At 43.5% G+C, this 27,304-nt stretch overlaps 2 protein-coding genes across 4 annotated transcripts; both read right to left on the bottom strand.

Moving 5' to 3' along the window:
- Nucleotides 1–4,454: 4,454 nt before the first annotated feature.
- Nucleotides 4,455–26,787, bottom strand: atf2 (activating transcription factor 2). 2 transcript variants are annotated; one of them, XM_010879899.5, is made up of 12 exons: nucleotides 26,154–26,787; nucleotides 25,474–25,543; nucleotides 24,712–24,808; nucleotides 24,509–24,627; nucleotides 24,268–24,396; nucleotides 22,829–23,007; nucleotides 22,365–22,476; nucleotides 19,055–19,141; nucleotides 17,048–17,257; nucleotides 13,700–13,906; nucleotides 11,201–11,306; nucleotides 4,455–6,469 (listed from the first exon to the last, which is right to left on the bottom strand). In XM_010879899.5, the coding sequence occupies exons 2-12, from the start codon at nucleotides 25,519–25,521 to the stop codon at nucleotides 6,249–6,251; spliced, it is 1,515 nt and encodes a 504-aa protein (XP_010878201.2). In that variant the 5' UTR covers nucleotides 25,522–25,543; nucleotides 26,154–26,787; the 3' UTR covers nucleotides 4,455–6,248. The 2 variants fall into 2 exon arrangements, with proteins under 2 accessions (XP_010878201.2, XP_010878203.2); XM_010879901.3 differs by lacking the exon at nucleotides 26,154–26,787 and adding an exon at nucleotides 25,857–26,140.
- On the bottom strand, nucleotides 6,478–11,194 carry si:ch1073-263o8.2 (mesocentin). 2 transcript variants are annotated; one of them, XM_034286794.1, is made up of 2 exons: nucleotides 7,717–11,194; nucleotides 6,478–7,660 (listed from the first exon to the last, which is right to left on the bottom strand). In XM_034286794.1, the coding sequence occupies exons 1-2, from the start codon at nucleotides 9,269–9,271 to the stop codon at nucleotides 7,344–7,346; spliced, it is 1,872 nt and encodes a 623-aa protein (XP_034142685.1). In that variant the 5' UTR covers nucleotides 9,272–11,194; the 3' UTR covers nucleotides 6,478–7,343. The 2 variants fall into 2 exon arrangements, with proteins under 2 accessions (XP_034142685.1, XP_034142686.1); XM_034286795.1 differs by having other exon boundaries at nucleotides 6,478–7,663; nucleotides 7,720–11,194.
- Nucleotides 26,788–27,304: the final 517 nt, after the last annotated feature.

Below are 27,304 nucleotides of genomic sequence, written 5' to 3'. Positions count from 1 at the left end.
CTTGGATAAAATGGGTTATGTAGGCTTGTAGGTTGCTTGTAGGAATATATGAGAATTTGGGAAATGGGTCTTGTATCACAAATAAAATCATAAATCATTACATTAAATAAGCATTTCTCTGGGGGCACTGGGAACACATGCTTGGTTTAAGGATCCACAGTAATAGAACAGGAAATTTGCTGCCTTATTTACTGTCTCTTCCTTTTCTGAAAATGTCCAAAAGTCGTTGGACAATAGATGTTTGAACATACAGTTTGATGAACCAGAAATGTTTTGAAGATATTCAGTTTAAATTTTTGGCTTTTTTACAACACACATTTTCTAGCCTCTGCCCTGCAATATTTAGATGTTGTGATAATGACATTGTTTTCTCAGATAGTGGATTTACCATTATTCTGCACGTTCACGGCTTGAACTCGTGTGCAAAAACACTTGATTCTGACAAGGAACTCCATCAACACAGTTGAATCACAGGATTTTCTACAGTACCCACAACTGACACGTTTGAATCTTGGATTCAATTCAATCCACTTGATTCACCCTGGGGCATTCTCTTCTCTGAGTGGCCTGATGGAGCTTCATCTGGGGAATTACAAATGATCTTGACTTGACAGACAGACCTTCTCAGGACTGATAAAGATTAATTAATCTAACATGGCTAATAATCTGTCGCAATGCTGTCGCATATGTTGTTATATGAATGGTTAATACATTATACCTCGAAAATAATAATAAATTCTATGTTCAGGAAATTCTATTTTCAATGATATTTACATATGCTGGATCTATCAAACAATTTGCCATGATTTCAGAACAGTGCTTTTAAACCTCTTTCATCACTATCAGATCTCATGCTGTATGTTCATTTCAATCAAGAAAAAAAACACTTAAAATCCCTGGTGGAATTGAAAACAGTATCCTTAAGCATAACATGCTTTCTGAGATTGTCTCAAACACTTTTAATAAGTTATTAAAACAGGAAGCGGTTGAATGAAAATCATTTTTGGAAAATTGGGAAGCATGCATTCCAGTCTTTGTACTCACATCAGACAGATTGACCTCAGTGACAATTTAATCTCCACAATGGAGGATTCTGCTTTTGTGGGTTTAACACATCTAAGGGTTCTGAAACTGAACCGCAACAGACTCTCCCACTTAAGTCCAAGGGCATCGGAAAGCAGCTTTCAGCTGTCATATTTCAACTTGGATGAGAACCCATGGGACTGCAACTGTAGAATACTTTGCCTAAAAAGATGGCTTGAGATGAGCAGTAACAGACTTCTCAGTGTTTCTGTGAGGTGCTCTCAACCTGAAACCCTGAGAGGGCAGTGCCTGGGTGCCATAAGCAGTTCATTGATCCAGAGCAACGACAGGATGTGCAGTGATGCATTTCCTCATGTCAATTCCAGAGCCGTCGCCTTTGCCAGCAGCACATGGCTGTCACAGCAGAACATTGTCAACAGTGAGAAAATACAGACACAAAGAGAAAAGAGCAAGACTACTACTCCTGTGGTGATCATCAAAAATGAACAGAAGCGAGATGTTTCAGAATCACGGCAATACCCAAACCAGTCAGCAGCCGGGATATTGCCCTGTGAAAACACAACCATCTCATCACCACCACTGAAAACTACAACAAAAACATCCCCTGTTAAAGAGCCTTCCAGCAACGAATCAAGGTGTTCCTCACCAACGCATAGGCCGTCACCACCAGCTTGGCTGTCATTGAATGGAGTTTGATGTAAGCCTACAGACAAAATGTGTATCAAAATGTGTATTTCAGGGTCACGTACAACCAGTTGGATACCAAAACTACGTTCAGTCGGTTTATCAGTGTCAAACAGCAAATTTTGTAACCTTAGTTACTAACATCCTGCAACACCCTGTTTTGGTTTTGTGGAGTGTGTAGCCCATGAGCAAATCTCCACAAAGGGTGAGGAATCATAAGAGCCTTAGTCTGTCAGAGTGTACTTCAGTGCGACCAATACCCTGTTTACTATGCAGATCCTGATTTCCTTAGGATGTACAGCGCTCATATTGAGGAGACACTGGAGGAGACAGTGTACCTGCTGATGTACTTTCACAACAGAAGTACAGTATCTCAGGTACTATTGGTGCTTGGATACCGATGTCTGATTGCAAATAAACTTACAGATCCCAGGCTGGTTCAATATGAATACGTCTGAAGCCATAGATCTGCCCCCTGCACACAAATATATATATATATATATATATATATATATGTGTGTATATACAGCTCCGGAAGAGACCGCGGCACATTTTTCAAAAAAGTTGAAAAGGAATGTTTTGAGTGAGGAACAGAAGTGTTCTATTTGCAGTGGTCTCTTAATTTTAACCCTTCTGTTCCTCTCTCAAAAACTTCCTTTTCAACTTTTTTGGACTTATTTTACGGCGCTGTATATTGCATTTACTGTATATGAATGAGGAAAAGAAGGGTTCAATTCTGGCTTTACTGGAAGAGGGATACAGTGAGCGTCAGGTTACTTCCATCCTGAAAATGTCAAAGACAGCGGTTCATAAGAACAAGGTCAAGCAACGGACATTGGGGACAACAAAGGTACAGACTGGCAGAGGGCAAAAATGACTGTCCACTGACCGAGATGACTGTCAACTCATTCGAATGTCACTCAACAACCATAGGATGACATCAAGTGAGCTACAAAAAGAATGGCATACAACAGCTGGGGTGAAGTGCACGGCGAGGACAGTTTGAAACAGGCTCCTTAAGGGCAGGGCTGAAATCATGCAAAGCTAGAAAAAAGCTTCAGGCTCCAGGCTGAAGTTTGCAAAAGACCATAAGGATTGGACCGTAGAGGAATAGAGTAAGGTCATCTTCTCTGACGAGTCAAAGTTTCAGCTTTGCCCAACACCTGGTCGTCTAATGGTTAGACAGAGAACTGAAGAGTCCTACAAGCCACAGTGTCTCACACCCACTGTGAAATTTGGTGGAGGATCGGTGATGATTGGATGCTTCAGCAAGGCTGGAATCGGGCAGATTTGTCTTTGTGAAGGATGCATGAATCAAGCCAAGTACAAAGTTATCCTGGAAGAACACCAGCTTCCTTCTGCTCTGACAATGTCCCCCAACTCTGAGAATTCCAGAAGGACAATTCCAGCAGGACAATGCTCCATACCACACTGCCAGGTCAGTCAAGGTGTGGATGGAGGACCACCAGATCAAGACCCTGTCATGGCCAGCCCAATCTCCAGACATGAACCCCATTGAAAACCTCTGGAATTTGATCAAGAGGAAGATGGATGGTCACAAGCCATCAAACAAAACTGAGCTACTTTAATTTTTGTGCCAGGAGTGGCATTAAGTCACCCAACAGCAATGTGACATACTTGCAGAGAGCATGCCAAGATGAGTGATAGCTCTGATTAAAAATCAGGGTTATTCCACCAAATATTGATTTCTGAACTCTTCCTACGTTAAAACATTAGTATTTTGTTGTTAAAAATATGTATATACACACAGATTATCATACTTATTATCACATCATTAGATTGTTATTAAATGCATTTCATTTGAATATCATCTTTCAATTGGTGATTTTCACGGATTTTTTGTATTCAATGACCTACTCCAGAATCATTGCCCAGATAACCACCAGGGGGCAGAACAAACCAGAATAAATGTACAGAATTGCCTATGCCAGCACTTACACTACAGGAGCACATCATAAAAGGTGTCGAATGAAAGTATCAGTCAGAAAGAAGTGACTCTCTTTTATATTACAACTGGTTACCTACAGATACTTCAAAGGGTACATGCAAGACATCCCTGCATGTTCCACCTCCGACGGTGCCTCAAGACCAGTTAAAAGGGTAATCAGCCAGAACCACAACTTGTCAATGTTGGCCTCCATAACCTAACCTGGCATCTCCTGGGCCTAGTTTTATAAAGGTTGTCTGTCTGATATTCTGCTATTGAATGGGATTAGATGCATAGAAATACATTTAATTGGTTCTGTGTAGCTAACGTGGCAAGAGCATGTAAAGCCAGGGTTGTAGGTCTGATTACCACTCAAGGCCTGTAAGAAGGTCAGAAACATGTGCACTCACAACTTCATCTTCTGGATAAGATCGTCTGCCAAATGACTTTTACGTAAATGCAGGATGTGAGTCTCCATTCAAGCCAATTATTTCTCTATTATATCTCTGCCTATACATTGTATCTAATCCGATAGGGAAAATCCAGATCACTTTGGAAAAACTGGTCCCTGATGGTGGAGCAGTGTTCAGCCATGCACCTGGCCTTCTTTCAGAGGTTAAACTGTTCACACGCAACTCCCGTCCTCATTAAAAATAGACAACTAATGAAATGGTGACATGGTAGGTGGAAAAAAGCATGTTGCGTAAAAAGAAACAATCTAGAGACTGCAACCTAACTGGTTACCTACCAACCATAATAACAATTCGGGAAACAAGAATGGGTTTAAAGAGATATTAAAAGTTTTATTACAACATCTTATTTATTAGACATTATACATAACTTTCACAAGTTACAAGTATACTGCCAACACAATATCACACCCCTTTAAAGCAGTTAAGCAGAGGTAAAACAATTTACAAAACCTTTCATAAACTTAAGACCATCTAGTTTCAACTCAAGGTGAAACGTTTTTTGTTACTTATTGGACTGAGACATTATTTAATATCAGTTTATTCTCTCAGAGAATTATTTTATCATGCAGAGCACATAACAGTGACAGTACAAAACACCTGTTAAAAAAAGAGCAGTAGATGATTACTGAAGAAAAACAATGCATTTGCGTCTCATTAAACTACACAGTAGTAAGCCAATACATATAAAGACAAAAGGCAATTTGATTTAAAATAATGGTGTGATTTGCAACCTACTATTATTTTGTAATCGTCACTATGCTTAAAAGCAGAATTAGATCAATTTAAACATAGTACATCCTGAATTGGTCAGTAAGTTTTGGGTGCAGCAGTATGATTCTATTTACATGTTGTGTTTTTAAAGATTTTGTACTACGTAAGACAAACAGAACCTTTGTTTTAGGCTGATGTCCAATGAAGGTTTCTCAAGTTGATCTGTCATTACTAAAAATAAAAAAAAGTTTCTCATTACAACTTTAATGGATGGTTAAAACCACTCTTTAAAACATTTCCTAACATGGAAAGATCACAAAGTAAGAGTAATGATGTCATTTACAATGTCCTCAAATGTCCTATTCTTAACTCATGTATTAACTGGGGTTTATTCCACAGCAGTATTTGTTCAGTGTCAAACATGAGAGCAATGGACAGTCACTCAGAAAGCCGAAACCCTCAGAAGTATGATCTTTATAACAAGACAAGATGTACCTGGGAACACTCATTAAGGGATAATTTGTCCTAATTCAAATGACACAAATCAACCTGTGTGATAAACAACATTAATGGCACATGGTTAAGTCAACATCAATATGTTTGTGTAATGTAAAATGTACTGCAATCCTACAATCACTGCTCCATGGAACAATCAGACTACAGATGGAATGTTGGTCAAAGAATACTCACAGAATTCTAACAAGCTCCTCCTGAAGATTATTTTACAAGTGGAGGCAACTCTGAACATTCACACCACATAGTGCGACCGGCAGACATAGCCACACTATTCACTCACAAAAAAGGTTGTCCGTTAAAATCGGATTCAGCGATTGACGTTTTGTAACAATACCGGTATTTAAAACCACTGTGCCCCTAAAAGCTGCCAATACATCTCATGTCAAAACACTAAAAAGGTAAACCCTAATCTTTCTTCATGTGCAAAATGGAAAAGGCAAAAATAAAACAAGTGACTGCTCCTTCTGTCTTCTCACTGTAAGAGAAAGATAGTGCTTAAGGACATTAAAAAAAAATCCCAGTGAGAAAAAACACACTTTGGTAAAAGTCTCATTGAAAATGCACTGATTCAATCATTCACCTTTATAGTTCACAGGAGTCCAACACAAAAAGGACCTGTGCGCACAGCCAATAAATTAAATAAATACCAACAGACTTGGACTAAAACAATTAATTCCATTGTCAAACCCTTTTCGTAAAGTGCCTTCTCTTACACCTTTACCAATTATCCACAGACCATTTCGACAAGAACAAAGCATTTCAAGGGAATCTAAAGGAACAAGGAGCGAATCAATGGACAGAGACAGTATAGTCCAAACTGAAGCCGAGTGAGTTCCTCTAGTGGACCAGGGCCTGGGGCGCGCTGGGGGCCATCAGCTCCCTGAGGGAGGAGTCTGGGTGGTGGACAGGGCAGCGCCCCTCACGGGCCTGCCTCCCGCCACGCTCCGGTCTGCCGTGGTGGGCGCGTGGGCCGGAGCCAAGGCCATGGAGGCGTTGACTCCATTGGAGGTGCTCACGGAGCTGTGCTGGATGGCCTCGTTCTGGGGGCTGCCCGGGACCGACATCTCCTCACAGCTGTCCTCCTTCTCAGACGCTGCGCAAACACACCCAGTGAATGAACACACACACACACACACACACACACACACAGACACAAAAACGTCTAAAAAAGCTTACTATGGCTTTGTTCGATGATCAGTTGTTTTACAGTACAATCAATTGCCACATAAAGTAACCATTCAGCCTAGCCCACGGTACATTTATTGCGTTATGCTAATGTTCCTAAATAGGATCAGGAGAAACGTCCATCGGCCAATCTTTTAATGATTGCTACGTTATTATCCGAGGCCTATTCTGCAAATACCTCTTGCTGCTTTTTGCCTTTAATTAAAGTTAAGTTACAATGTCAATTTAAACCAACATCATAAAGGGCCAATACATTGCAGGGCACTGTTTCCCATTCCTGAATGCCTTCTCATTTGGGTTTTTGCTACCTTGCCAACTACTGCAGCGACAGATGATTACAGCACCTGATTTTAATGATGCTCACACTGGAGAGTATGAAAGACTTGGAGTCGAAATGCCACCAGCTGTTAGGCAGTTGCATTGAATTAATTGGATCCTGATGGAAAAAAATAATCCTCTCTCATGCTCTGACTCATAAAGAAATGAGGAGGACCAGGATGATAATTAATATAGCAAATTATATCAAGTCAGTTGAAATGGCACTAGGTAATTAATGATTGGGCTTGGTATTTGAGAATGTGAGATATAGATTCCATAATACCAGAAGCTGCAATAAAACACTATTTAAGAGGCCCTGAGTGTGAGGCCACCCCTGCCTTCGTATAGACTAGATTTTGATCAAGTGATTTAGTGCAAGTGAATGTCAAAGCATCGTAAATCGCTCTGCCATTTCTCACGGCATAAGGTCGATCCCAGAGTAAATCAGCCTGGGCTTTTTGTTTTCATATTCCAATGCGTATTATTACTCCTAATGGCATTAAGCACAGGAGCAGAAGGCAAGAGCGGTCCGCTGATATATTATCATAACCAGCTTTACTGGTTCCCCAAAGCAGCCTTCCACATTTTCCCTCTGAATATCTGATGTGGTTTTCATAAGCAGATGAACAGTTTGGTGTGCCAAGAGGAAGCATGGCCTGGCTTGTTTGTAGGGCAGCCTGGGTAATTTCCACCCACCTGCTGTAGCTTTGTGCCTGGACCTGTGCCTGTGCTGGAGGAGGAAACACATAACCAGACAGAGCTGAAGGATGAAACGTGTTACCAGGGCTGAAGGATGAAACGTGCTACCAGACAGGGCTGAAGGATGAAACGTGCTACCAGACAGGGCTGAAGGATGAAACGTGCTACCAGACAGGGCTGAAGGATGAAACGTGCTACCAGACAGGTCTGAAGGATGAAACGTGCTACCAGACAGGGCTGAAGGATGAAACGTGCTACCAGACAGGGCTGAAGGATGAAACGTGCTACCAGACAGGGCTGAAGGATGAAACGTGCTACCAGACAGGTCTGAAGGATGAAACGTGCTACCAGACAGGTCTGAAGGATGAAACGTGCTACCAGACAGGGCTGAAGGATGAAACGTGTTACCAGACAGGGCTGAAGGATGAAACGTGTTACCAGACAGGGCTGAAGGATGAAACGTGTTACCAGACAGGGCTGAAGGATGAAACGTGTTACCAGACAGGGCTGAAGGATGAAACGTGTTACCAGACAGGGCTGAAGGATGAAACGTGTTACCAGACAGGGCTGAAGGATGAAACGTGTTACCAGACAGGGCTGAAGGATGAAACGTGTTACCAGACAGGGTTGAAGGATGAAACGTGTTACCAGACAGGGTTGAAGGATGAAACGTGCTACCAGACAGGGCTGAAGGATGAAACGTGCTACCAGACAGGGCTGAAGGATGAAACGTGCTACCAGACAGGGCTGAAGGATGAAACGTGTTACCAGACAGGGTTGAAGGATGAAACGTGTTACCAGACAGGGTTGAAGGATGAAACGTGTTACCAGACAGGGTTGAAGGATGAAACGTGCTACCAGACAGGGCTGAAGGATGAAACGTGCTACCAGACAGGGCTGAAGGATGAAACGTGCTACCAGACAGGGCTGAAGGATGAAACGTGCTACCAGACAGGGCTGAAGGATGAAACGTGCTACCAGACAGGGCTGAAGGATGAAACGTGCTACCAGACAGGTCTGAAGGATGAAACGTGCTACCAGACAGGTCTGAAGGATGAAACGTGCTACCAGACAGGTCTGAAGGATGAAACGTGCTACCAGACAGGGCTGAAGGATGAAACGTGTTACCAGACAGGGCTGAAGGATGAAACGTGTTACCAGACAGGGCTGAAGGATGAAACGTGTTACCAGACAGGGCTGAAGGATGAAACGTGTTACCAGACAGGGCTGAAGGATGAAACGTGTTACCAGACAGGGCTGAAGGATGAAACGTGTTACCAGACAGGGCTGAAGGATGAAACGTGTTACCAGACAGGGCTGAAGGATGAAACGTGTTACCAGACAGGGTTGAAGGATGAAACGTGTTACCAGACAGGGTTGAAGGATGAAACGTGCTACCAGACAGGGCTGAAGGATGAAACGTGCTACCAGACAGGGCTGAAGGATGAAACGTGTTACCAGACAGGGTTGAAGGATGAAACGTGTTACCAGACAGGGTTGAAGGATGAAACGTGTTACCAGACAGGGTTGAAGGATGAAACGTGTTATCAGACAGGGCTGAAGGATGAAACGTGCTACCAGACAGGGCTGAAGGATGAAACGTGTTATCAGACAGGGTTGAAGGATGAAACGTGTTATCAGACAGGGCTGAAGGATGAAACGTGTTATCAGACAGGGCTGAAGGATGAAACATTACTAGAAAGAGCTGGAGAATCCTTGGAGCCTGTGAGAATGTCTAAAATACTTCTGAACTAAGTGCAATGCCATGAAAAATATATCTTTGCATATATGTTTTTTGTTGTCTCAGTATTGACAGTATATATTATATATTACAAACCAAACCCGGAATGTAATTGGCTGAAAGCTGTTGAATGAGAACGTGGTGTACCCATGGGTATGACAAACTAAAATACCTTTAACTGTTCTAACTGTGTAGATAACTGGTTCAAATTAGCAATAAGGCATTTTGAGGGGTTGTGGTAAATGGCCATTATACCTCAGTTAGTTGCTGTATGCAGGATACATACAACACCCATTGTGCCTTATTATTTGCTGAATGTGATTGGCTGATATAATTTATGTCAGCAATTAGACACGAGGGGGTGTGGTACATTGCCAATATACCACGGCTAAGTACTGTTCTGAGGCACAACGCATCGCGGACTGGTTCATTGGCAATATATCACAAACCCTTGTGCCTTACTGTGCTTATAAACCGCCTACCAACGAAATCAGAGTAGAAACAAAAAGAGACGTGATGTCATACCCATGGTCTCATAGAATGTGGCTATCAGCCAATCAGTATTCAAATCATCTAGTTAATATCACAGGTATGACACTGTTCTAATTGCGTTGGTAACCTATTTATAAGTGACATAAAACATCTCAGTGGTTTGTGGTATATTGCCAATATACCCCAGTGAAGTGCTGTCTACAGGCATTCTGCAAACATTGCGTTATTGCTCAAGTACAGCCAGAAGTCATCTACCTCAATTGAAGCACACCTTTCTCCAGAATGTAAACATGAAGTACATCATAGAATAACTCAATGGGCCAATATTTTCCCTCCACTGTATCAACAAGCTGCTAGCGATCATCCTTCATTGAGGTCTAAGCTGGAATAAATCCTCAACGATATACCTGAGAAAGACGACCCAATTTATCTGCAATCTGCAAAAACAATCCAGACAGCCAAATGAGGCTTGGCTGTGACAGGCCAATCCAGCCTGGGAGCCATCAGTCCCATAATATGCATGAGATGTGTCAGCCCTGCTACGGTTAACAATAGAGACGTATAATGAACATCCAAGCTCGGCGTCTGCGGCCGATCTCATTCAGAAAGCTCCATGGTCTTGTCAAGCCCTCCGCCATAATGGACTCATTTTGGAGGCAATCATTGTCAATACAAGTCAGCGGCAGTCTGCTGAGCGCTGCCGAGACGTGGCTGAGCGTACACACTTCGTACCGGCCCGACTAAACGAGACGGTGAGTTATTAGTCCAAAGCTGAGCTGACAAAAAAAATTTGATCGTAAAATATGGAGAGGGGCTGAAACGGTGGAAATTAAAAAGTATAGCGTGTTCTTCCAGAAGTGCTTACACAGTTCCTGGTGAAACCTGGCAGCCATTTACAAGTTTCACAACGAGCACCTGAGGAACAGGCAGGGCTGGGCGAAGTGAGTCAACCATTGTCTCCCAGCCACCCGTTCTACTGACACCAGCAAATTGAAATGAAGAGGCTGCATATGGCAGACACCATGCATAGATTTGCACATTTCAAAAGGCATCATTAAAGAATAAAAACCTAAAGACACGGATCTTACGCCTGCTGATGCCTTTAGTTCGCAGATACGCTTCCATAATGGGGAAGGTAAAAGACATTTAAAACGGCATTTCTTAGACAATATATTACAACTTGAAGTGACAGCTGAAAACACCACATGCCGGAGACAAAAAAAAGGCACAGGAATAGCTCAACTTCCCTGAAGTTTTTCCAAAGAGAGAACGGCCTAATGGCTGGGGGTGTTTCGGGTGGCTAGCCGATGAGCGAGACGTGTCCCTCGGGCTCGTTTGGGATGCGTTTCCCGGGCCGCCCCGGGCTGAGGATAATGGACCATTACTCACGGTGATAGGCAGACTTCTTCTGCATGGCGGTTACTGGGCAGTCTTTATGAGCCAGGAGGAGCTGCTTCAGCTGAGCCACTTCACTTCTCAGCAGGGTGACTTCGTTCTGCCCGAGAGGAGGGAGAAAGACGACACACACTCCATAATACGGTCTCTACGGAAACCTGACAGACTTTCCACACACACACACACACACACACACACACACACTCACACACACACAAACACGCGCACGCATTTTGACAGTCTGCTTTGCTGACCGAAGTCCCGACTCCCATCTGTATTGTACGTTTCTGATTGAAACCCATCATATATTTAGACTGGACCTAATTCACGAGGAGCAGGACCAGACAAACCATCAGACATCAGCGGGTGTCTATATAGAGTTGTCAAGCGCTGGATTCATCGTCTCATACATCCCAACAGTCGGCATACGGTCATTTCCCAGGTCAGAAAACTGACCGCTATCAGACTGTGAGGGGCGAGGCTAATCATTTAAAACTGCAGTGGCTTTACATGACAAAGGGAAGGAGCTCATCAAAACAGGTAATTCCTCTCTCCTTGTCTGTCCGCACAGGAGGCCTGTGTGACCGGTGGGTATCTCCCCCGAAGAAGAACAGATACCGGGAACAAGGTAACAGGATAATGGATGGCAGGGGAATAAAGTACTGTGCTCTTTTTCAATTAGGTTGTTTCTGTGCTATAATTATGGCCTTTTACTGGCTCCCGACCAACACATTTGTCAAAAGTGAGCTCTTCCGATTGTCAGCACAGCTTTGTGGATTCTGCTGAGATTTACACTCCTGTGTCATTACAGCTCCCTCGGGGCCCGGGGACTCTGCATGCAGTAAAGAGAGGCCGCATTACGCTGAAGGTGACTTTAACCGGATTTGGAGCGTCCGGGAGGCTCGCCGAGCGTCCTACAGCGGTGTTAGACGTTCTGTTCGTTTTAAAACGAACTACGGCGGCTTAATCTGCCAATTTATGTGAATCCATCTGTTTGGGCTTTTGGGCGTTCTGCTGCCAGACATATTTAAACACAGCTGCTGGAGCCCCTACTTCTCCACAATGTATCTCCACCACATCCCGTTACTCCACCTAGTAGGCTACTAAGGCTGGTTCGTACAGACGCTTCTCCAATCTAACCCTCCCTCTAGACTCTTTGGTTCAAAACATCCGTTCTCCTGTGCAGGTGGTCTTCACAGGGAGAGATCCTTCAGCATTGCTGTGTACAAGTTGATGCCATCTTGCTACATGCCAGCTAGCCTCAATGTGCACAGTGCTTAGCTACTGTCTCCACTTTAAACCAATAGCCTGCTATACTCCAAACGCAGGAAAAAGGTGGCTACATTGGCTTGACGTGGAGGAATCTGGCCCGGAATGCACTGCTCCACTGTAGTGATGGAGCCACTAAACCGAACCATCTGACACAGGTTAGTGTTAAACCCAGAACAACATGGATGTCTGCGATCCTCCTGGTTCCCAGCCAATATACCCGGACGCATCATGCGATCATACTGTAGCAAAAGGTATGAAGACGTTTCACTTGTTTCTAACTTGGTGAATTAATAGAATGGGCGCAAATGGCCCTTCCTGTGAGACCAGAGGGCCTTTTGGGTTGCTGTCTGGTCCGACACCTCATTAAGAGCCCGTTAGGGATGATGTTGAAGTAATCGCGCATCATTAAGGCCTTCTCCGCCGATCAGCTGGGCCAACGTGTCAGCACACAAGTTATTAATACATTGAAAAAAAAAAGCTGGTTAATGCCTTCTAATGAAGAACACTTTTATCCTCTGACACTCCATTTCAGCTGGGAGTTCTTCTGTTCCTCACAGCTGCACCCCGCAGAGTCACCCGTCCGCACTGCCGTCTCCACCTTTACGTGCCCGCGCCAGCCAACCGTCAGCGGTGACAACCTGTAGCCAAAATTAATAACACCCCCCCCCCCCCCCTCCCCCTCCCCAGCCCGTCTTGCTCAGCCTTCACGGGCAAATAAGACAGCGAGCAAATAAACAGCAAACAGCACATCTCATTTAATTGTGTGGAACGCCGCCGCCCCGCACCCCCGCCTCACACTTATCAACAGAGACAACGGTTACATGAACTGTAGAGAACTTGTCAGCGTCAGATCCTAATTGCATTCTGCCAAACGGAGGTTCAAAAAGACACCTTTCCCTGGGAGACTTTAGAGGCCATCCAGGAAACTGCCGAGACAGAAGCGAGGACACGCTTGTGCGCGGCCGACATCTGGAGGATACATCTTTATTGACAGGGACGTATCGGAGGGAGCGGGCCTCGCACGCCACCGCTGTCACACCGCAACTCCTCTTAATAGGCTTTAATGACTTCATCACCACATCAGGGGGAAATGCCCACGTAGCCACAAACGTGAGCGCACGCCCGCACGCACACACAAACACACACTCACACACATACCTATGCATGTATGTACGCACAATCTCCTCATACCTGATGGTATACAGAGGGAAGGTTATATACCTGGAGTTGTCCGTTCATGGCGTTGAGGTCCTCTGCCTTCTTCTCCAGCGAAGACACCCAGACCTTCCTCTTCTGCCTGCATCGTGACGCCGCTGCTCGGTTACGTTCCAGGAACTTGCGCCTCTTCTCGTCTGGGTCCTCGCTTGTGGCTCTGCGCCGTCGGCCCCCTGTGCTTGGGGTGTGTTGTGCAGGGGCCGCTTTGGATGCCTGACAGCACAGAACAGAATGAGCAGCACAAGTCTATCAGACCCAAAACTATCAAAGCTCTAAAACTCTCTCATAAGCTCCAACATCTCTCAGGGCTAATGTAAAAATGCAATCATAATATGTTATAAAGAAGTTGGAAGTAAATAATGTGATGCACACAAACAAGATAATCCAGTAATTAATGAGTTATCCCACCTCAAAAAGCACAAAGAACAGGATTAGTACAACCACCATGATAGAAAATGATTTCTGTAATTTGGAAAATTTGATTTATAGGACAGAATTATTTCAAAAACTTTAGTACTCAATGCCCAATTTGGATCAGATCTCTTCTTAACACTCATTTAAGTTTCCCACGAAGGCTGAAATCACACCCACCCATCACACCCTATACTGACACACAGCATCACTAATCTATTTTTGACCAGCAGCATGGAGCTGCATTAACAGCACTGATTATTCATCTATTGTAATGTATTTTCAGCAAATCTGGAGATGGTGTTTTTCCCCAGTTCAGAGAAAATTGTTATTGAAGTGGTTTTGTCCCATCATAAAAACACATTTTACCAGGTTCTGACCGCTAGATGGTGCTGTTTCTGAGAGAACAGCTCACTATTTAGTCCAGTTAGAGGTGCGCCAGTTACACATTCAATACAAATTCCTCATTAGGGTTTAGATTAAGTTCAAGTTATGTACTACAAAAGTAGAGGGATGAGTTTTTGGCGCGGCATCTGACTAATGTCCAAAAGGTCCCTGGTTCAATTCCCCCAACCTCATTCTGTCCCTGAGCAAGACAGTTAATTGCTCTTCCTCTCCACGCAACATTCCCCCCAGCTCATTGCTATAAGAATTGGTTCTTAATCAACCTTCCTTCTTTTTTTTTTTTAGATACATTAAAGTGTGACTTCTTCCCTTCAAAAAGGTCCAGAGCAGTTAGATCATTCTGCTAGAGCAGTTTCATTGGTGTTGTCTCTAATGTCTTGAAAGGTAAATGTCCCAAAAACAGCCTTCCATGCACAATTAAAATGCCAATTACGACTACAAATGGAGTCCAATATCCGTTGGGATATAGCAACATCATCACAAAACAAGACACACTCAAGAAAAAGATTTAAGTGAATTAAAAGCACAATAATTTTTCTATGAAATGTTTATTTGGATAAATTAATTCCTATAAGTATAACTCACTCAACATTTCCTGAAAACTGAAAAGGGAACATTCACATCACCAAATTTGGTGATTACAAAACAGAACTGTGTAGAATCGTGCCTCTGATGCTTACAAGACTAAATTTCAAGCAATGAGAGAAATTGTCTTCCCTGTCTTCCCTTAATTAATGAGATCGAAATAGCATAGCATCAGGTATGTTAAGGGGCGTCAATACAAACAAATAGATGGACCGGTGAAAGTTTAAATAGGGAATACAGTGGGGCAATAAAGTATTTAGTCAGCCACCAATTGTGCAAGTTCTCCCACTTAAAAAGATGAGAGGCCTGTAATTTCCATCATAGATACACTTCAACTATGAGACAAAATTAGGGGAAAAAAATCCAGAAAATCACATTCCTCTGTAAAATAAGTATTTGGTCACCTACAAACAAGCAGGATTTCTGGCTCTCACAGACCTGTAACAACTTCTTTAAGAGGCTCCGCTGTCCTCCACTCGTTACCTGTATTAATGGCACCTGTTTGAACTTGTTATCAGTATAAAAGACACCTGTCCACAACCTCAAACAGTCACACTCCAAACTCCACAATGGCCAAGACCAAAGAGCTGTCAAAGGACACCAGAAACAAAATTGTAGACCTGCAATAGGCTGGGAAGACTGAATCTGCAATAGGTAAGCAGCTTGGTGTGAAGAAATCCACTGTGGGAGCAATTATAAGAAAATGGAAGACATGCAAGACCACTGATGATATCCGTCGATCCACGCAAGATCTCACCCCGTGGGGTCAAAATGATCACAAGAACGGTGAGCAAAAATCCCAGAACCACACGGGTGGACCTAGTGAATGACCAGCAGAGAGCTGGGACCAAAGTAACAAAGGCTACCATCAGTAACACACTACGCCGCCAGTGACTCAAATCCTGCAGTGCCAGACGTGTCCCCCTGCTTAAGCCAGTACATGTCCAGGCCCATCTGAGGTTTGCTAGAGAGCATTTGGATGGTCCAGAAGAGGACTGGGAGAATGTCATATGGTCAGATGAAACCAAAATAGAACTTTTTGGTAAAAACTCAACTCGTCGTGTTTGGAGGAGAAAGAATGCTGAGTTGCATCCGAAGAACACCATACCTACTGTGAAGCATGGGGGTGGAAACATCATGCTTTGGGGCTGTTTTTCTGCAAAGGGACCAGGACGACTGATCCGTGTAAAGGAAAGAATGAATGGGGCCATGTATCGTGAGATTTTGAGTGAAAACCTTATATCAGCAAAGGCATTGAAGATGAAACGTGGCTGGGTCTTTCAGCATGACAATGGTCCCAAACACACCGCCCGGGCAACGAAGGAGTGGCTTCGTAAGAAGCATTTCAAGGTCCTGGAGTGGCCTAGCCAGTCACCAGATCTCAACCCCATAGAAAATCTTTGGAGGGAGTTGAAAGTCCGTATTGCCCAGCGACAGCCCCAAAACATCACTGCTCTAGAGCAGATCTGCATGGAGGAATGGGCCAAAATACCAGCAAGTGTGTGAAAACCTTGTGAAGACTTACAGAAAACATTTGACCTCTGTCATTCCCAACAAAGGGTATATAACAAAGTATTGAGATTAACTTTTGTTATTGACCAAATACTTATTTTCCACCATAATTTACCAATAAATTCATTAAAAATCCTACAATGTGATTTTCTCAAGAAAACAAATCTCATTTTGTCTCTCATAGTTGAAGTGTACCTATGATGAAAATTACAGGCCTCATCTTTTTAAGTGGGAGAACTTGCACAATTGGTGGCTGACTAAATACTTTTTTGCCCCACTGTATTTCAGAAACTCACTAATTTAAACTTAAAAAATTAACTGCAAATGTCTTTTGGTCATTTATTCCAGTAGTACAGTAAAAATCTTACATGACCCACAGGTACTTCAATGGCCAATCTAAACAGAGCCCCATCTAATGGCCAATTGTTGTGCGGTACTCACAGGTGTCTCAGTGGTAGAGGTGGCAGGCTGCTGGAGCGCCTGGGGGCGGGGTTCTTCCGCTGGGGCTTGAGTTGGAGCGGGGGAAGGGGCTTGGGAAGGAGCAGGGGATGGGGCCAGGGATGCAGTGTGGGTCATGGCACTGCTCTGAACATCACCAGCCTCTCCACTGGTTACCTGAGGGAGCTCCTGGCTCAATACCGCCTTCAACGTCTAGGGGAAGAACAGAACCCAATGGAGCACAAAGCGCAAAAGATGAAACCAGTCGTCCTGTTGGTTCGAAATTACACAGGCAAACAAAGACTCGCTCCAGTAATGTTCCCTAGGACTTCTAATAGCTGTCACGGGCCAATATCCTATTCCCCTGACAAGCTGGTGATGTCAACCTGTCAGGGGATGTTGTCTCTTAAGTGTGTTCAGAACACACGACATAGTGGCCTCATCTACATCGCCCAACCCCCTACTCTGTCCTCGTGCATCTGTCAGACATGAAAACCAGCTAACAGAGTAACAATGCGAAACAAGTCCGGAGTATTTAGGCGATCCCAAACAAGACGTGCCACATCAGTCCACACCCGGGCCTAGTTAGTCACGCTGCATACTGTGAAATTAAATCACAAGCCCAATACATATTTGTAATTATTGATGTTTTGACACCAAATCCAGCGCAACACGTTTCGCCCATCCCACCCCCCCCGACTCCATAACGGTGACAGCCAGTCATTTGGATCCCCAAACACTGAACCATGGGAACAGTGAGTAAACACACTGAAGGTGAACGAGCCTTCTCAGCCCGTAACAAAGTGACTGGAAACACATTTACATGGCACAACAGAGGAGCACATTATTCTAACAACTACCTTTCGCCAGACCAATCTATCTACCAAATTAGTTTATCGTGTAATACCCTTCCAGAAGCTCTTCTGGCAGAAACAAGATATTATTCTCCTGGAACAGCCCATAGGAGGAGGGAGAAGCCAGTCAGATTCATATTTCATATGTGAAACCTCATCAGTATAATAACCCTTCATTTCAGGGGTGTTATTCAGCCATCTGCTACTATATTACGTATCTTTATTTTGCAACTAATTAACAGCATAATCTTCTAAATTCAGCCAGTTAATTATCATTATTGTGGTCTTTGCAGCATCATCAGTCCTTGTAAAGCGCAGTCTCGGCGCCCCCTGGAGAGGCGAGGGGAGCGGGGTGGGGGGGGCTGGTTGAAGGCCGGGCGGTGGTCGTTCTTCTTGACGTGGGCTCATTAGGTGTTTGCTGATGAGCCGAGTGCGGTTGGGGGGGGGGGGGAGCGCAGGTCAGCCAGGATTCTGCTGAACAAAAGGTTCCCGCGTGGGGTGGGGCTGACTTAATGCGCCTCTCCGAGCCCGTGCCAAGACGCCCCCAGCTGGCTCTCGGCGGAAGCCCACCGCCTCCCCCACTCCCCCCGGTTGGCCCCGACGACAGTGGCGTGCTGAGCACAACACTGTCTCTGCGTTTGTCATCCCTGAGCCCCTGGAACCCAACAAACCTCCCCTCCCCGGCATTCACCCCCCCCACTCCTCGCAAAGCATTACCTGTTAATTTTCAGGGGCGCGGCGTGCTGTGAACACTTACAGGTTCCGTGATACGTGCTTCATCACGTGCCACTGATCTACCCAACAGCGCTTCACATCCCTTCATCCGCCAGTGCTAACAAACTGCCTGGAGGCGCTGCCCACGTTGAGGCATGTACAGGGGACAGAAGCTGCCCACTAGCATCCACAACAGTCAGACTTCAGTGAATTTAAGCCAAACACGCCGCTAATGTCACTGGTCAACACTTGTTTGTGGTCCCCCCTTCTGGTTGAAGCCTGGAACTACAGTAACTAGTACATAAAGGGTCTACACAGCAATACAGCTACCCAGGCTATCCGCAGTTGCTGGGAGGATATATTTTACATTGCAGGCGTGAGGGAATTAGGGTGAAGCACATATCCAAGGAACAGTTGATGCTATATGAGAGAAAGACATTACCAGCTTAGCTTCCGGCAGGATGGCTTGTGGCGAGGGGGGGCCAGGGATCCCGGGGACGTTAGGCACTACGGTGACGGGTCTGACAAGCTGACAGCATAGGCACACAGAGAGCAGCACAAGGAGAATTAGTATTTCCCAGTGAGAGGCGGGCAGCCCCCACCCCCATGATGTACACACACACACGTACGCTTAGAGTTTTTCTCATATCTCAGCCTCATTAGGCTGGTTGGCCTGTTATTTTGCGGAGGCAGCGCCACATGGAGATTCACCATGGACGCTAATGAGCTCCTGCCTGCCTGTGTGGAGAGCATATGGACAGAGGGGCTGAGGAGCGAGAGAAGCTGGAAGGCCGGAGCTGGGTCTCCTCTACCATCTCTTGACAATGAGCCGGATGAAAAGAGTGATTGGGGAAGGAGAAGTCAGTGGATGGAGGGGAGAGGAGGCCCAGCGGTGGTTTTCCCTGTCTTCCTTTTGTCCATTCCTCATCAGTAACTCCCTACAGACTGGGAGAGCGGAGGGGTTTCCCCCGCCGCGCCGCCATCAGGAGATAATCATCCGCTGCTCAGTGTTCCACACAGACAATGGGGGCCAGAGAGAACAACACTGGGGCCATGCCTGTCGTCATCCGTTGGCGTGCGGCTCGGACCAATCAAGGGTGTTTCTACAGGAAGTGTCTGTGTTACCTCGTGTCAGTAACACCAGAATGGACAGACAAGAAAAACGTCTAATAATTGAATAATTACATGCTATTGTAAAAAAAAAAAAAAACAGTTGCAATACATGAGTACAATACATGAAACAGTGGGTATTCTTGGAGAAGGGGGTCTTTGAAATTGAGCTAATCTCTTCAACATTGAGATTAATTTGAAAATGGAAACTTATGACACAATACAGAAATACAAACGTATTACCTGCTTGTGACTGTCGGAGGCACCCCAGGAAAAGAATGACAAGTCCTCTAAAAAATACATTCTGTTTGTGAAATCTAAATTCATACATATACACTCACCTACAGCATTATTAGGAACACCATACTAATACTGTGTTTGACCCCCTTTCGCCTTCAGAACTGCCTTCATTCCACGTGGCATTGATTCAACAAGGTGCTGAAAGCATTCTTTAGAAATGTTGGCCCATATTGATAGGATAGCATCTTGCAGTTGATGTGATGCACATCCAGGGCACGAAGCTGCCTTTCCACCACATCCCAAAGATGCTCTATTGGGTTGAGATCTGCAGACTGTGGGGGCCATTTCAGTACAGTGAACTCATTGTCATGTTCAAAAAACCAATTTGAAATAATTCGAGCTTTGTGACATGGTGCATTATCCTGCTGGAAGTAGCCATCAGAGGATGGGTACATGGTGGTCATAAAGGCATGGACATGGTCAGAAACAATGCTCAGGTAGGCTCTGGCATTTAAACAATGCCCAATTGGCACTAAAGTGTGCCAAGAAAACATCCCCCACACCATTACACCACCACCACCAGCCTGCACAGTGGTAACAAGGCATGATGGATCCATGTTCTCATTCTGTTTACACCAAATTCTGACTCTACTATCTGAATGTCTCAACAGAAATCGAGACTCATCAGACCAGGCAACATTCTTCCAGTCTTCAACTGTCCAATTTTGGTGAGCTCTTGCAAATTGTAGCCTCTTTTTCCTATTTGTAGTGGAGATGAGTGGTACCCGGTGAGGTCTTCTGCTGTTGTAGCCCATCCGCCTCAAGGTTGTGCGTGTTGTGGCTTCACAAATGCTTTGCTGCACACCTCGGTTGTAACGAGTGGTTATTTCAGTCAAAGTTGCTCTTCTATCATTCTCCTCTGACCTCTAGCATCAACAAGTCATTTTCGCCCACAGGACTGCCGCATACTGGATGTTTTTCCCTTTTCACACCATTCTTTGTAAACCCTAGAAATGGTTGTGCGTGAAAATCCCAGTAACTGAGCAGATTGTGAAATACTCAGACCGGCCCGTCTGGCACCAACAACCATGCCACGCTCAAAATTGCTTAAATCACCTTTCTTTCCCATTCTGACATTCAGTTTGGAGTTCAGGAGATTGTCTTGACCAGGACCACACCCCTAAATGCATTGAAGCAACTGCCATGTGATTGGTTGATTAAATAATTGCATTAATGAGAAATTGAACAGGTGTTCCTAATAATCCTTTAGGTGAGTGTATGTTTTAAACAGACTGATTCAGGAAAATAAAGCACTTAGTGGGGCATGACTTAAAGTGGCAGATTTCAAGTCATTTCACTTGGACTTTCCATATTTAGACAACACTGAAACCCAATATATAGGGCGGAATGTTAATATATCACAAGATTCATTAGTCGTAGTCTGTCCAGCGTGCCAGAAGTCAAGTGTGGTGATTGAAATGACTATACAAGGACAAATAGCAATGAGGCTCTTTGGACAGCCCGGCACTTTCGTTTTGGCCTAGTAAGTGTATTTGCCATGGTGACATACAGCTGCTCTCTTCTAAGGCCCATTAGTTCAGCTACCGTCCCCTGGCTAGCCAATGTATGCCAAAGAAACTAGTGCCAAAGCAGTGAACGTGTGTTGATACATGACATTAACTACTGGAACATGCTTAGAGGGCATGAGACATTGAGCAGAACATTGGCGATCCGTGCATTCAAAATACACATCGGGGGCCCCAAAGTGGTGCAGCGTTCTGAGCCTCTGCCTCCAAGTACAGCTGTGTCACTGAGACCCAGGTTATAATTCTGAACGCGGCATAATGACTGCACAATGACTGTACAGCACAAAGGCCTTCTGGGACTTTCATCAGAGGACACATGGACTGACATTTGACTCTCCCGAGCAGGCTGGGAGTTACTCTGGGAGGGCAAGACCAGAATTGCGTAAGGGGTAAAATTGGGTAAAGTTGAGACCATGGTTCAAAACCCTGCTTGAATATTAGCCCTGGGGTCTCATTGAAAGAGGTACAATTTACCAGCACCGTCTGGTGTCTAGGGGTTAGTAATCAAATATGGCTGCCATGCCCCAACCCACTCTAGTGACACCTTGTGGTGGCTTGGGTGCCTGGGAGCTCAATCGAGGAAAAAGGCCAGAAAATGTATTCCTACTGACATGTAAGGATTCCGGGGCTAGACTTCCTGGCTAAGCAAAAACATGCAATAAGGACAGCATCAGATTTCCTTTATAAGACAGTAGACCTAGGACTGTTGGGTGCTGCTGTTATGAAGCAGAGTCTTTATCACAAACAGGGAGAAAAAACAGGGAACATTTCTTTTTGAAAGAGAAACAACAGATTGGAAAGACATGCAATACTTACAGGAATGGTGGTAGGAATATGTACACTGGATGCGATGGTGGCTGGGATAGCGACAGGCATGGTCTGTCCATTAGGAAGCTGCAGGAGTACAGGGAAAGTGCCAGAGACTGGACTGGAGGGGAGAGAAGAGACACTGGGTTAAACAACAAACCGCATGAGAACATAGCACCATTATGTAGTAAATAAACAAATATATTACAAAGGTTATGGTCCACACTACAAAAAAGAAAAACAGAGCAGCCACTTAAAGGAACATAAGATAATGTAAACATGACAGCGTAATTAGATGGATTTGTACTCATACACTATGGTACCAGTATTGGTCACTGACAACAAACCAAAGAGCAAACATTTCAATGAATCAACCTGCCACGAAATGCAAAATCATAAAGACACAATACCACAAAACATATTGAAAAATGAATAATAATTTTATCAAAAGCAATCATTTTTGAATTACTTACACTATTGGTCTATTAGAGGATGGGACTTGGGTAATTACAGAGCTAGATGTTGGCGATGGGAGAGCTTGCTGTAAAACAACACTAGCCTCTGAGGTCGCTAGAAGTACATTGGGGACTTGGAGGGATGCAGGATGGACTATAGTAGAGGTTGGCAGTGAGGTCGGCTGCAAAGATACCTCCTGAAAACACCATATGAGACCGCAGCTGAAATAACAGTTCAGTGAAAACCATTCTCTAGACTGCTACGACAATGGCCTACCTTTGTGTTACTCCTGTAATACAGATTAAAATAGGCAGATTACTAACTGATTATAGTCACGTAATTTTGATTGGAGTACAAATAATAACTAGAATTTCTACAGGTCCAGGATTATTTTGTCTACTTTGGGGGAAGCAGTGTAACCATCAATCAATGAATTGTTTAAGTATGGCAGTAACTGAATAAGCCTTATAGTGAGAATACTTAACAGAAGACAAAGCTTGCAGTATTATATGTCAGTTTGTAAGTAAATTATTAAAAGATGCTGCATAAGTAGGGAGAACCATCTTAAAAAACTTAAAATTAAAACTGGATGCCCATTTCAGAGGGTCATTTTTTTATTTACTGCAATGTTCAGCAATAAATCTGATACGCCGTTTATGGGGCTTCATAGACACCATATGGCCATTGACAGACGCAAACTGTTTTTCTGTAATCACAAGAATGTAGCCAATGTTGTAATACTGTTTTAAAAATAACTGTTTAAGTGTTTCCCATAGTAGGGGTCTGCAACACCATGTGGTGGCGGCAGATTAGAAAATGGTGTTGCGAGTATTACAGGAAAGAAATATGAGCTTGGTACATAGAAACAGGGATATGCAAGTAACCCGTGGTAGCGGCAGAATATGCTTGTAATAAACAGTGGGGTTTATCTATTCTTCATACAACTGTGGCAGTAACCTCTAAACCGTTCAAGCTCCAAAATATTATGACCCCATTCATGATTGACAAGACTTCAGATACACACGTTTCCCTCAGAGCCCTTTAGAACAAGACAGGAACAGGCTGTAAATCAGACTACGGCACAAAAAACAATCAATTATTATAATTCCTTTTTTCTGCACAGGTCATGCATAATTACTGCCTGATGATCTTCCTTGACGTTAAACAGAACTTCCTAAACCACTGAACTTCAAAATGTACCTCCCTCAGATTGAAATGTTATTACAAATCAGTTTAAAAGTCTTCTTTTTTTACAGACTGTCAGCTTACATAGAAAAAAAAAAAAAATTGTATATTAAATTTGGGTCACAGGGAATATTTTTTGAACAATGAATATGAATATGCTCCAATAGTTGGGTCACAGGGAATAGAAAAAATTCAAGACTAGCATCTAACTTCCATTTAAATAAACTCATCCACCTGGAAATCACTGCATGAAGTCTAGCAAATTCTTCACCTTGTCATCATTTGTGGTAGATTCCGGGTGAGGCAGCGGGCTGTCTCGGTGTGCTTCAACAGCTGAGTGGTCCTCAATTTTGTTTCGTATAATCATTGGTGTAGCAAGAGGTGACAAATCCAAGGGCATCTAGAGGTCAAAAAAAAATAATCTGCAGATCAGATTAAATAATTTGGAACAATCTGTACTACTAACAAAGAGTATAAAGACTTGAAACCCCTACTGATTAGTGCATAGTCACCTTTTTGGTGTCATCATCAGCAGCTTTTTTGAAGTCATGCTCAAAAGGACTAGTAAGCTCGTTGAAGAGTCCAACTTCCTCACAGTTCTTTAAAAAGCGCGTAGGTGTAGGAGTTTGGTCTGCAACAAAAAGCAGTCTCTCACCCACATAACTTAAATTAATACTATCACTTAGTAATTAATCAGGTCTCTTATAATGCTTACCAGCAACTATGACACTGTTGTCTCTTGCTGGACCAAACTTTAGTGTCATCTCATGTTTGTGTTTGTGGACAGCCAAATGGTCTTCATTTGTAAATCGCTGTGAGTAGAAGATACATGTATCATTTTCACCATTACAGTCTTCATTGCGACAGTGAAACTTCAATTGATATAATTGGCTTCATACTTCTGCATTTCGTATTTAAAAAATGCTTCATATTCATTAATAATAAGAATCTTTCTCTGCTGGAGATTCTTCAACTAAACACTGGGCACAGACATTTTAGCAGACATGTGTTTCCCAGACAGACTTGAAGTGGGTGCATGAATATTCACACTTCTTCATACTGGACCCTTTAAATCTTGGCGCTGCAAGTGTCAGGCTCTACCAGCTGACCTATACTGGGCCCTGATATTATTGGTTATGGTGAGAAGTGCATTAACTTGGTTCTTCTGGAACTTTCTCATTACTGATTTGATCATTCATTCATGACATCCACAGGGTTTAGAAACATCTGGACTATTTTACCGATTATTTTTAATAGATTTTTTAAAATACATTTGAAAGAAGTACACATGGGAGGACTACATACAGTGCTTTCATTTCTAAATGGTAAAACAGGCACCCTCATGTATTAAAGGTAACATTTTGTATTGTTGGTAACATCACACAATAAATATTCTTTAGTGTTTGCTTTACTGGCCAAACAAATATAGGAGGACTGTATATCCGTAAAGCAAAGTAAAGGGACTTTCAAAACATACCTGCCCGCACCCAGGAGCAGTACATAAGAACGGTTTGTCATCACTCATATTCAGAAATTCCTTTTATACCCTGGAATACAAAATATGAAATAACGACTTGTACAGCAGGTAGAACAACACAGATCAATAACCATCACCACACAGTAGGCAGTGCCAAACATTTAATTTGGGAGGAAAGCTTATTAATGTCAAGTTGGCAACTTCCTCTCATGTAAATTCATGCCCTTTTTCTGCCAGGAGAAAAAGTGAGAAATTGCTGGTTATAGAAAAAGGATATGCAACTATCATTGTCAAATAGTAAGTGGAAACTCAAATTATGATAGATGACACTCAACATCACAGTGTACCAACTCAAAAGTAAAAACGCAATATATGAAACAAACCTGGCTATTTAGAACTGTTGACATAAATTCGGCGCGGTTAAGTGGTTCTGTTTACACAGCCCTCCTCAGCATCATCAACTAGCTAGCTAACCCTATCCATAACGCCCATGTAGGCAGGGTAGCATCAACATACCACCGTCGCCATATTAGCTCTATTAACTACTGTTAATAAAGGAAGGATGAGTATTTATCACAAACTAGTTCGCATTCTTAATGGTTAAATCAGCACCTATGGCAGGAAATTCTTACACGTGCAACATATTTCTGTACAATCGCTGTCAGTTTGAGGACACTTACCCACGGGCTCAATCCTTAATATCAAACCCCTTGTCTGTCCAAAAACTCTCGCGAGACTAACGTCTTCCGTATACGTCATGAACCTCCCATACACGATACACAGTCATCGGTTCAGAATGGTCGATTAGCTTCTACTTATATTCATAAGTGGCGTGAAGAGACCAAAGACGCTGTTTTTATTCAGGTATGATAGTAAGTGGATGCTGTTATAATTCCAACATTATTTGGGTATGACAGCAGAGATATTACATGAAGCGGTCTTCAGAACATCAAAACCATCTAGAATAGTGAAAGTGATTTGCGTGAGGAAACGACAGACAAATCCAGGTTACCAGTGTTCTTTAGTCTTGGGTAGAAAGAAAAAAAAACTATCACGTTGACAGCAGTGGTTAATAAATCCCACTAGTGACGGATTGCAGTAGTCTACATCCCAAAGACTTGTGGTAGGAAATGCTAGGTGACAAAAGGTCTTGTTGGTAGGGTGCATTGACTGTCTCAAAATTGAAAGTGTCATCCTAAATTTCATGTATTCTGGAGACTTATATGCATAATGACCAAGTACTTTAGTGTTCTTAGGTGCCCTCAAAATCACTACAACCACAAAAGCCATCATTAATGTTGGAGTGAATAACTAGTGGTAGAATTAAGGGGATCATTAAGACTTGCAGATTGAGACTGCACATTCAGAGAGCTTCCAAAATAAACTGGACCAGTGACCATAATTTAGCACCATCAAATTGTCTAGATTTATTCATTGCCATATACAAAAGCAAGCAGTCCCTCGCAGCCTACTTACATACTGCTATTGACCAGCACTTGAACCAATGGAAGCATCACTGTGGTATTACAAGAAGCAAAAATGATGCATTGAAAAAAACATGGCAAATACACCAGACTGATTTACAGACAATCTAAACCAGGGCTGCCCAACCCTGTTCCTTGAGATCTACTGTCCTGTAGGTTGTCTCCAACTCAAATTTAGCACACCTGATTAATTTTTTTGCCAGATGAATAGCTTAATGGGGTTAGTCACAAATTGAGTTTAAGAGAACCTACAGGGCAGTAGATCTGCAGGAGCAGGGTTGAACCTACAAGACAGATCTCCAGGAACATGGTTGGGCAGTGCTGATCTAAGATGTACCTCTGCATTA

The sequence above is a fragment of the Esox lucius genome, chromosome 16 (genome assembly GCF_011004845.1).
Source record: "Esox lucius isolate fEsoLuc1 chromosome 16, fEsoLuc1.pri, whole genome shotgun sequence".
Lineage (NCBI taxonomy): Eukaryota > Metazoa > Chordata > Actinopteri > Esociformes > Esocidae > Esox > Esox lucius.
This window is presented reverse-complemented; position numbering and strand designations above follow the sequence as displayed.

Excerpts from the sequence above, each read along its gene's own strand:
- si:ch1073-263o8.2 (XM_034286794.1), bottom strand. The coding sequence starts at position 9,271 with ATGTTTCATCCTTCAGCCCTGTCTGATAACACGTTTCATCCTTCAGCC. Across the intron at positions 7,661-7,716 it reads TCATCCTTCAGCCCTGTCTG|GTAACACGTTTCATCCTTCA; the intron begins GTAGCACGTTTC and ends CCTTCAGCCCTG.
- atf2 (XM_010879899.5), bottom strand. The coding sequence starts at position 25,521 with ATGAGTGATGACAAACCGTTCTTATGTACTGCTCCTGGGTGCGGGCAG. Across the intron at positions 19,142-22,364 it reads ATATTCCTACCACCATTCCT|CTTGTCAGACCCGTCACCGT; the intron begins GTAAGTATTGCA and ends CTATGCTGTCAG. Across the intron at positions 6,470-11,200 it reads GAAGAAGTCTGCCTATCACC|CGTCTGAGAAGGAGGACAGC; the intron begins GTGAGTAATGGT and ends GTGTTTGCGCAG.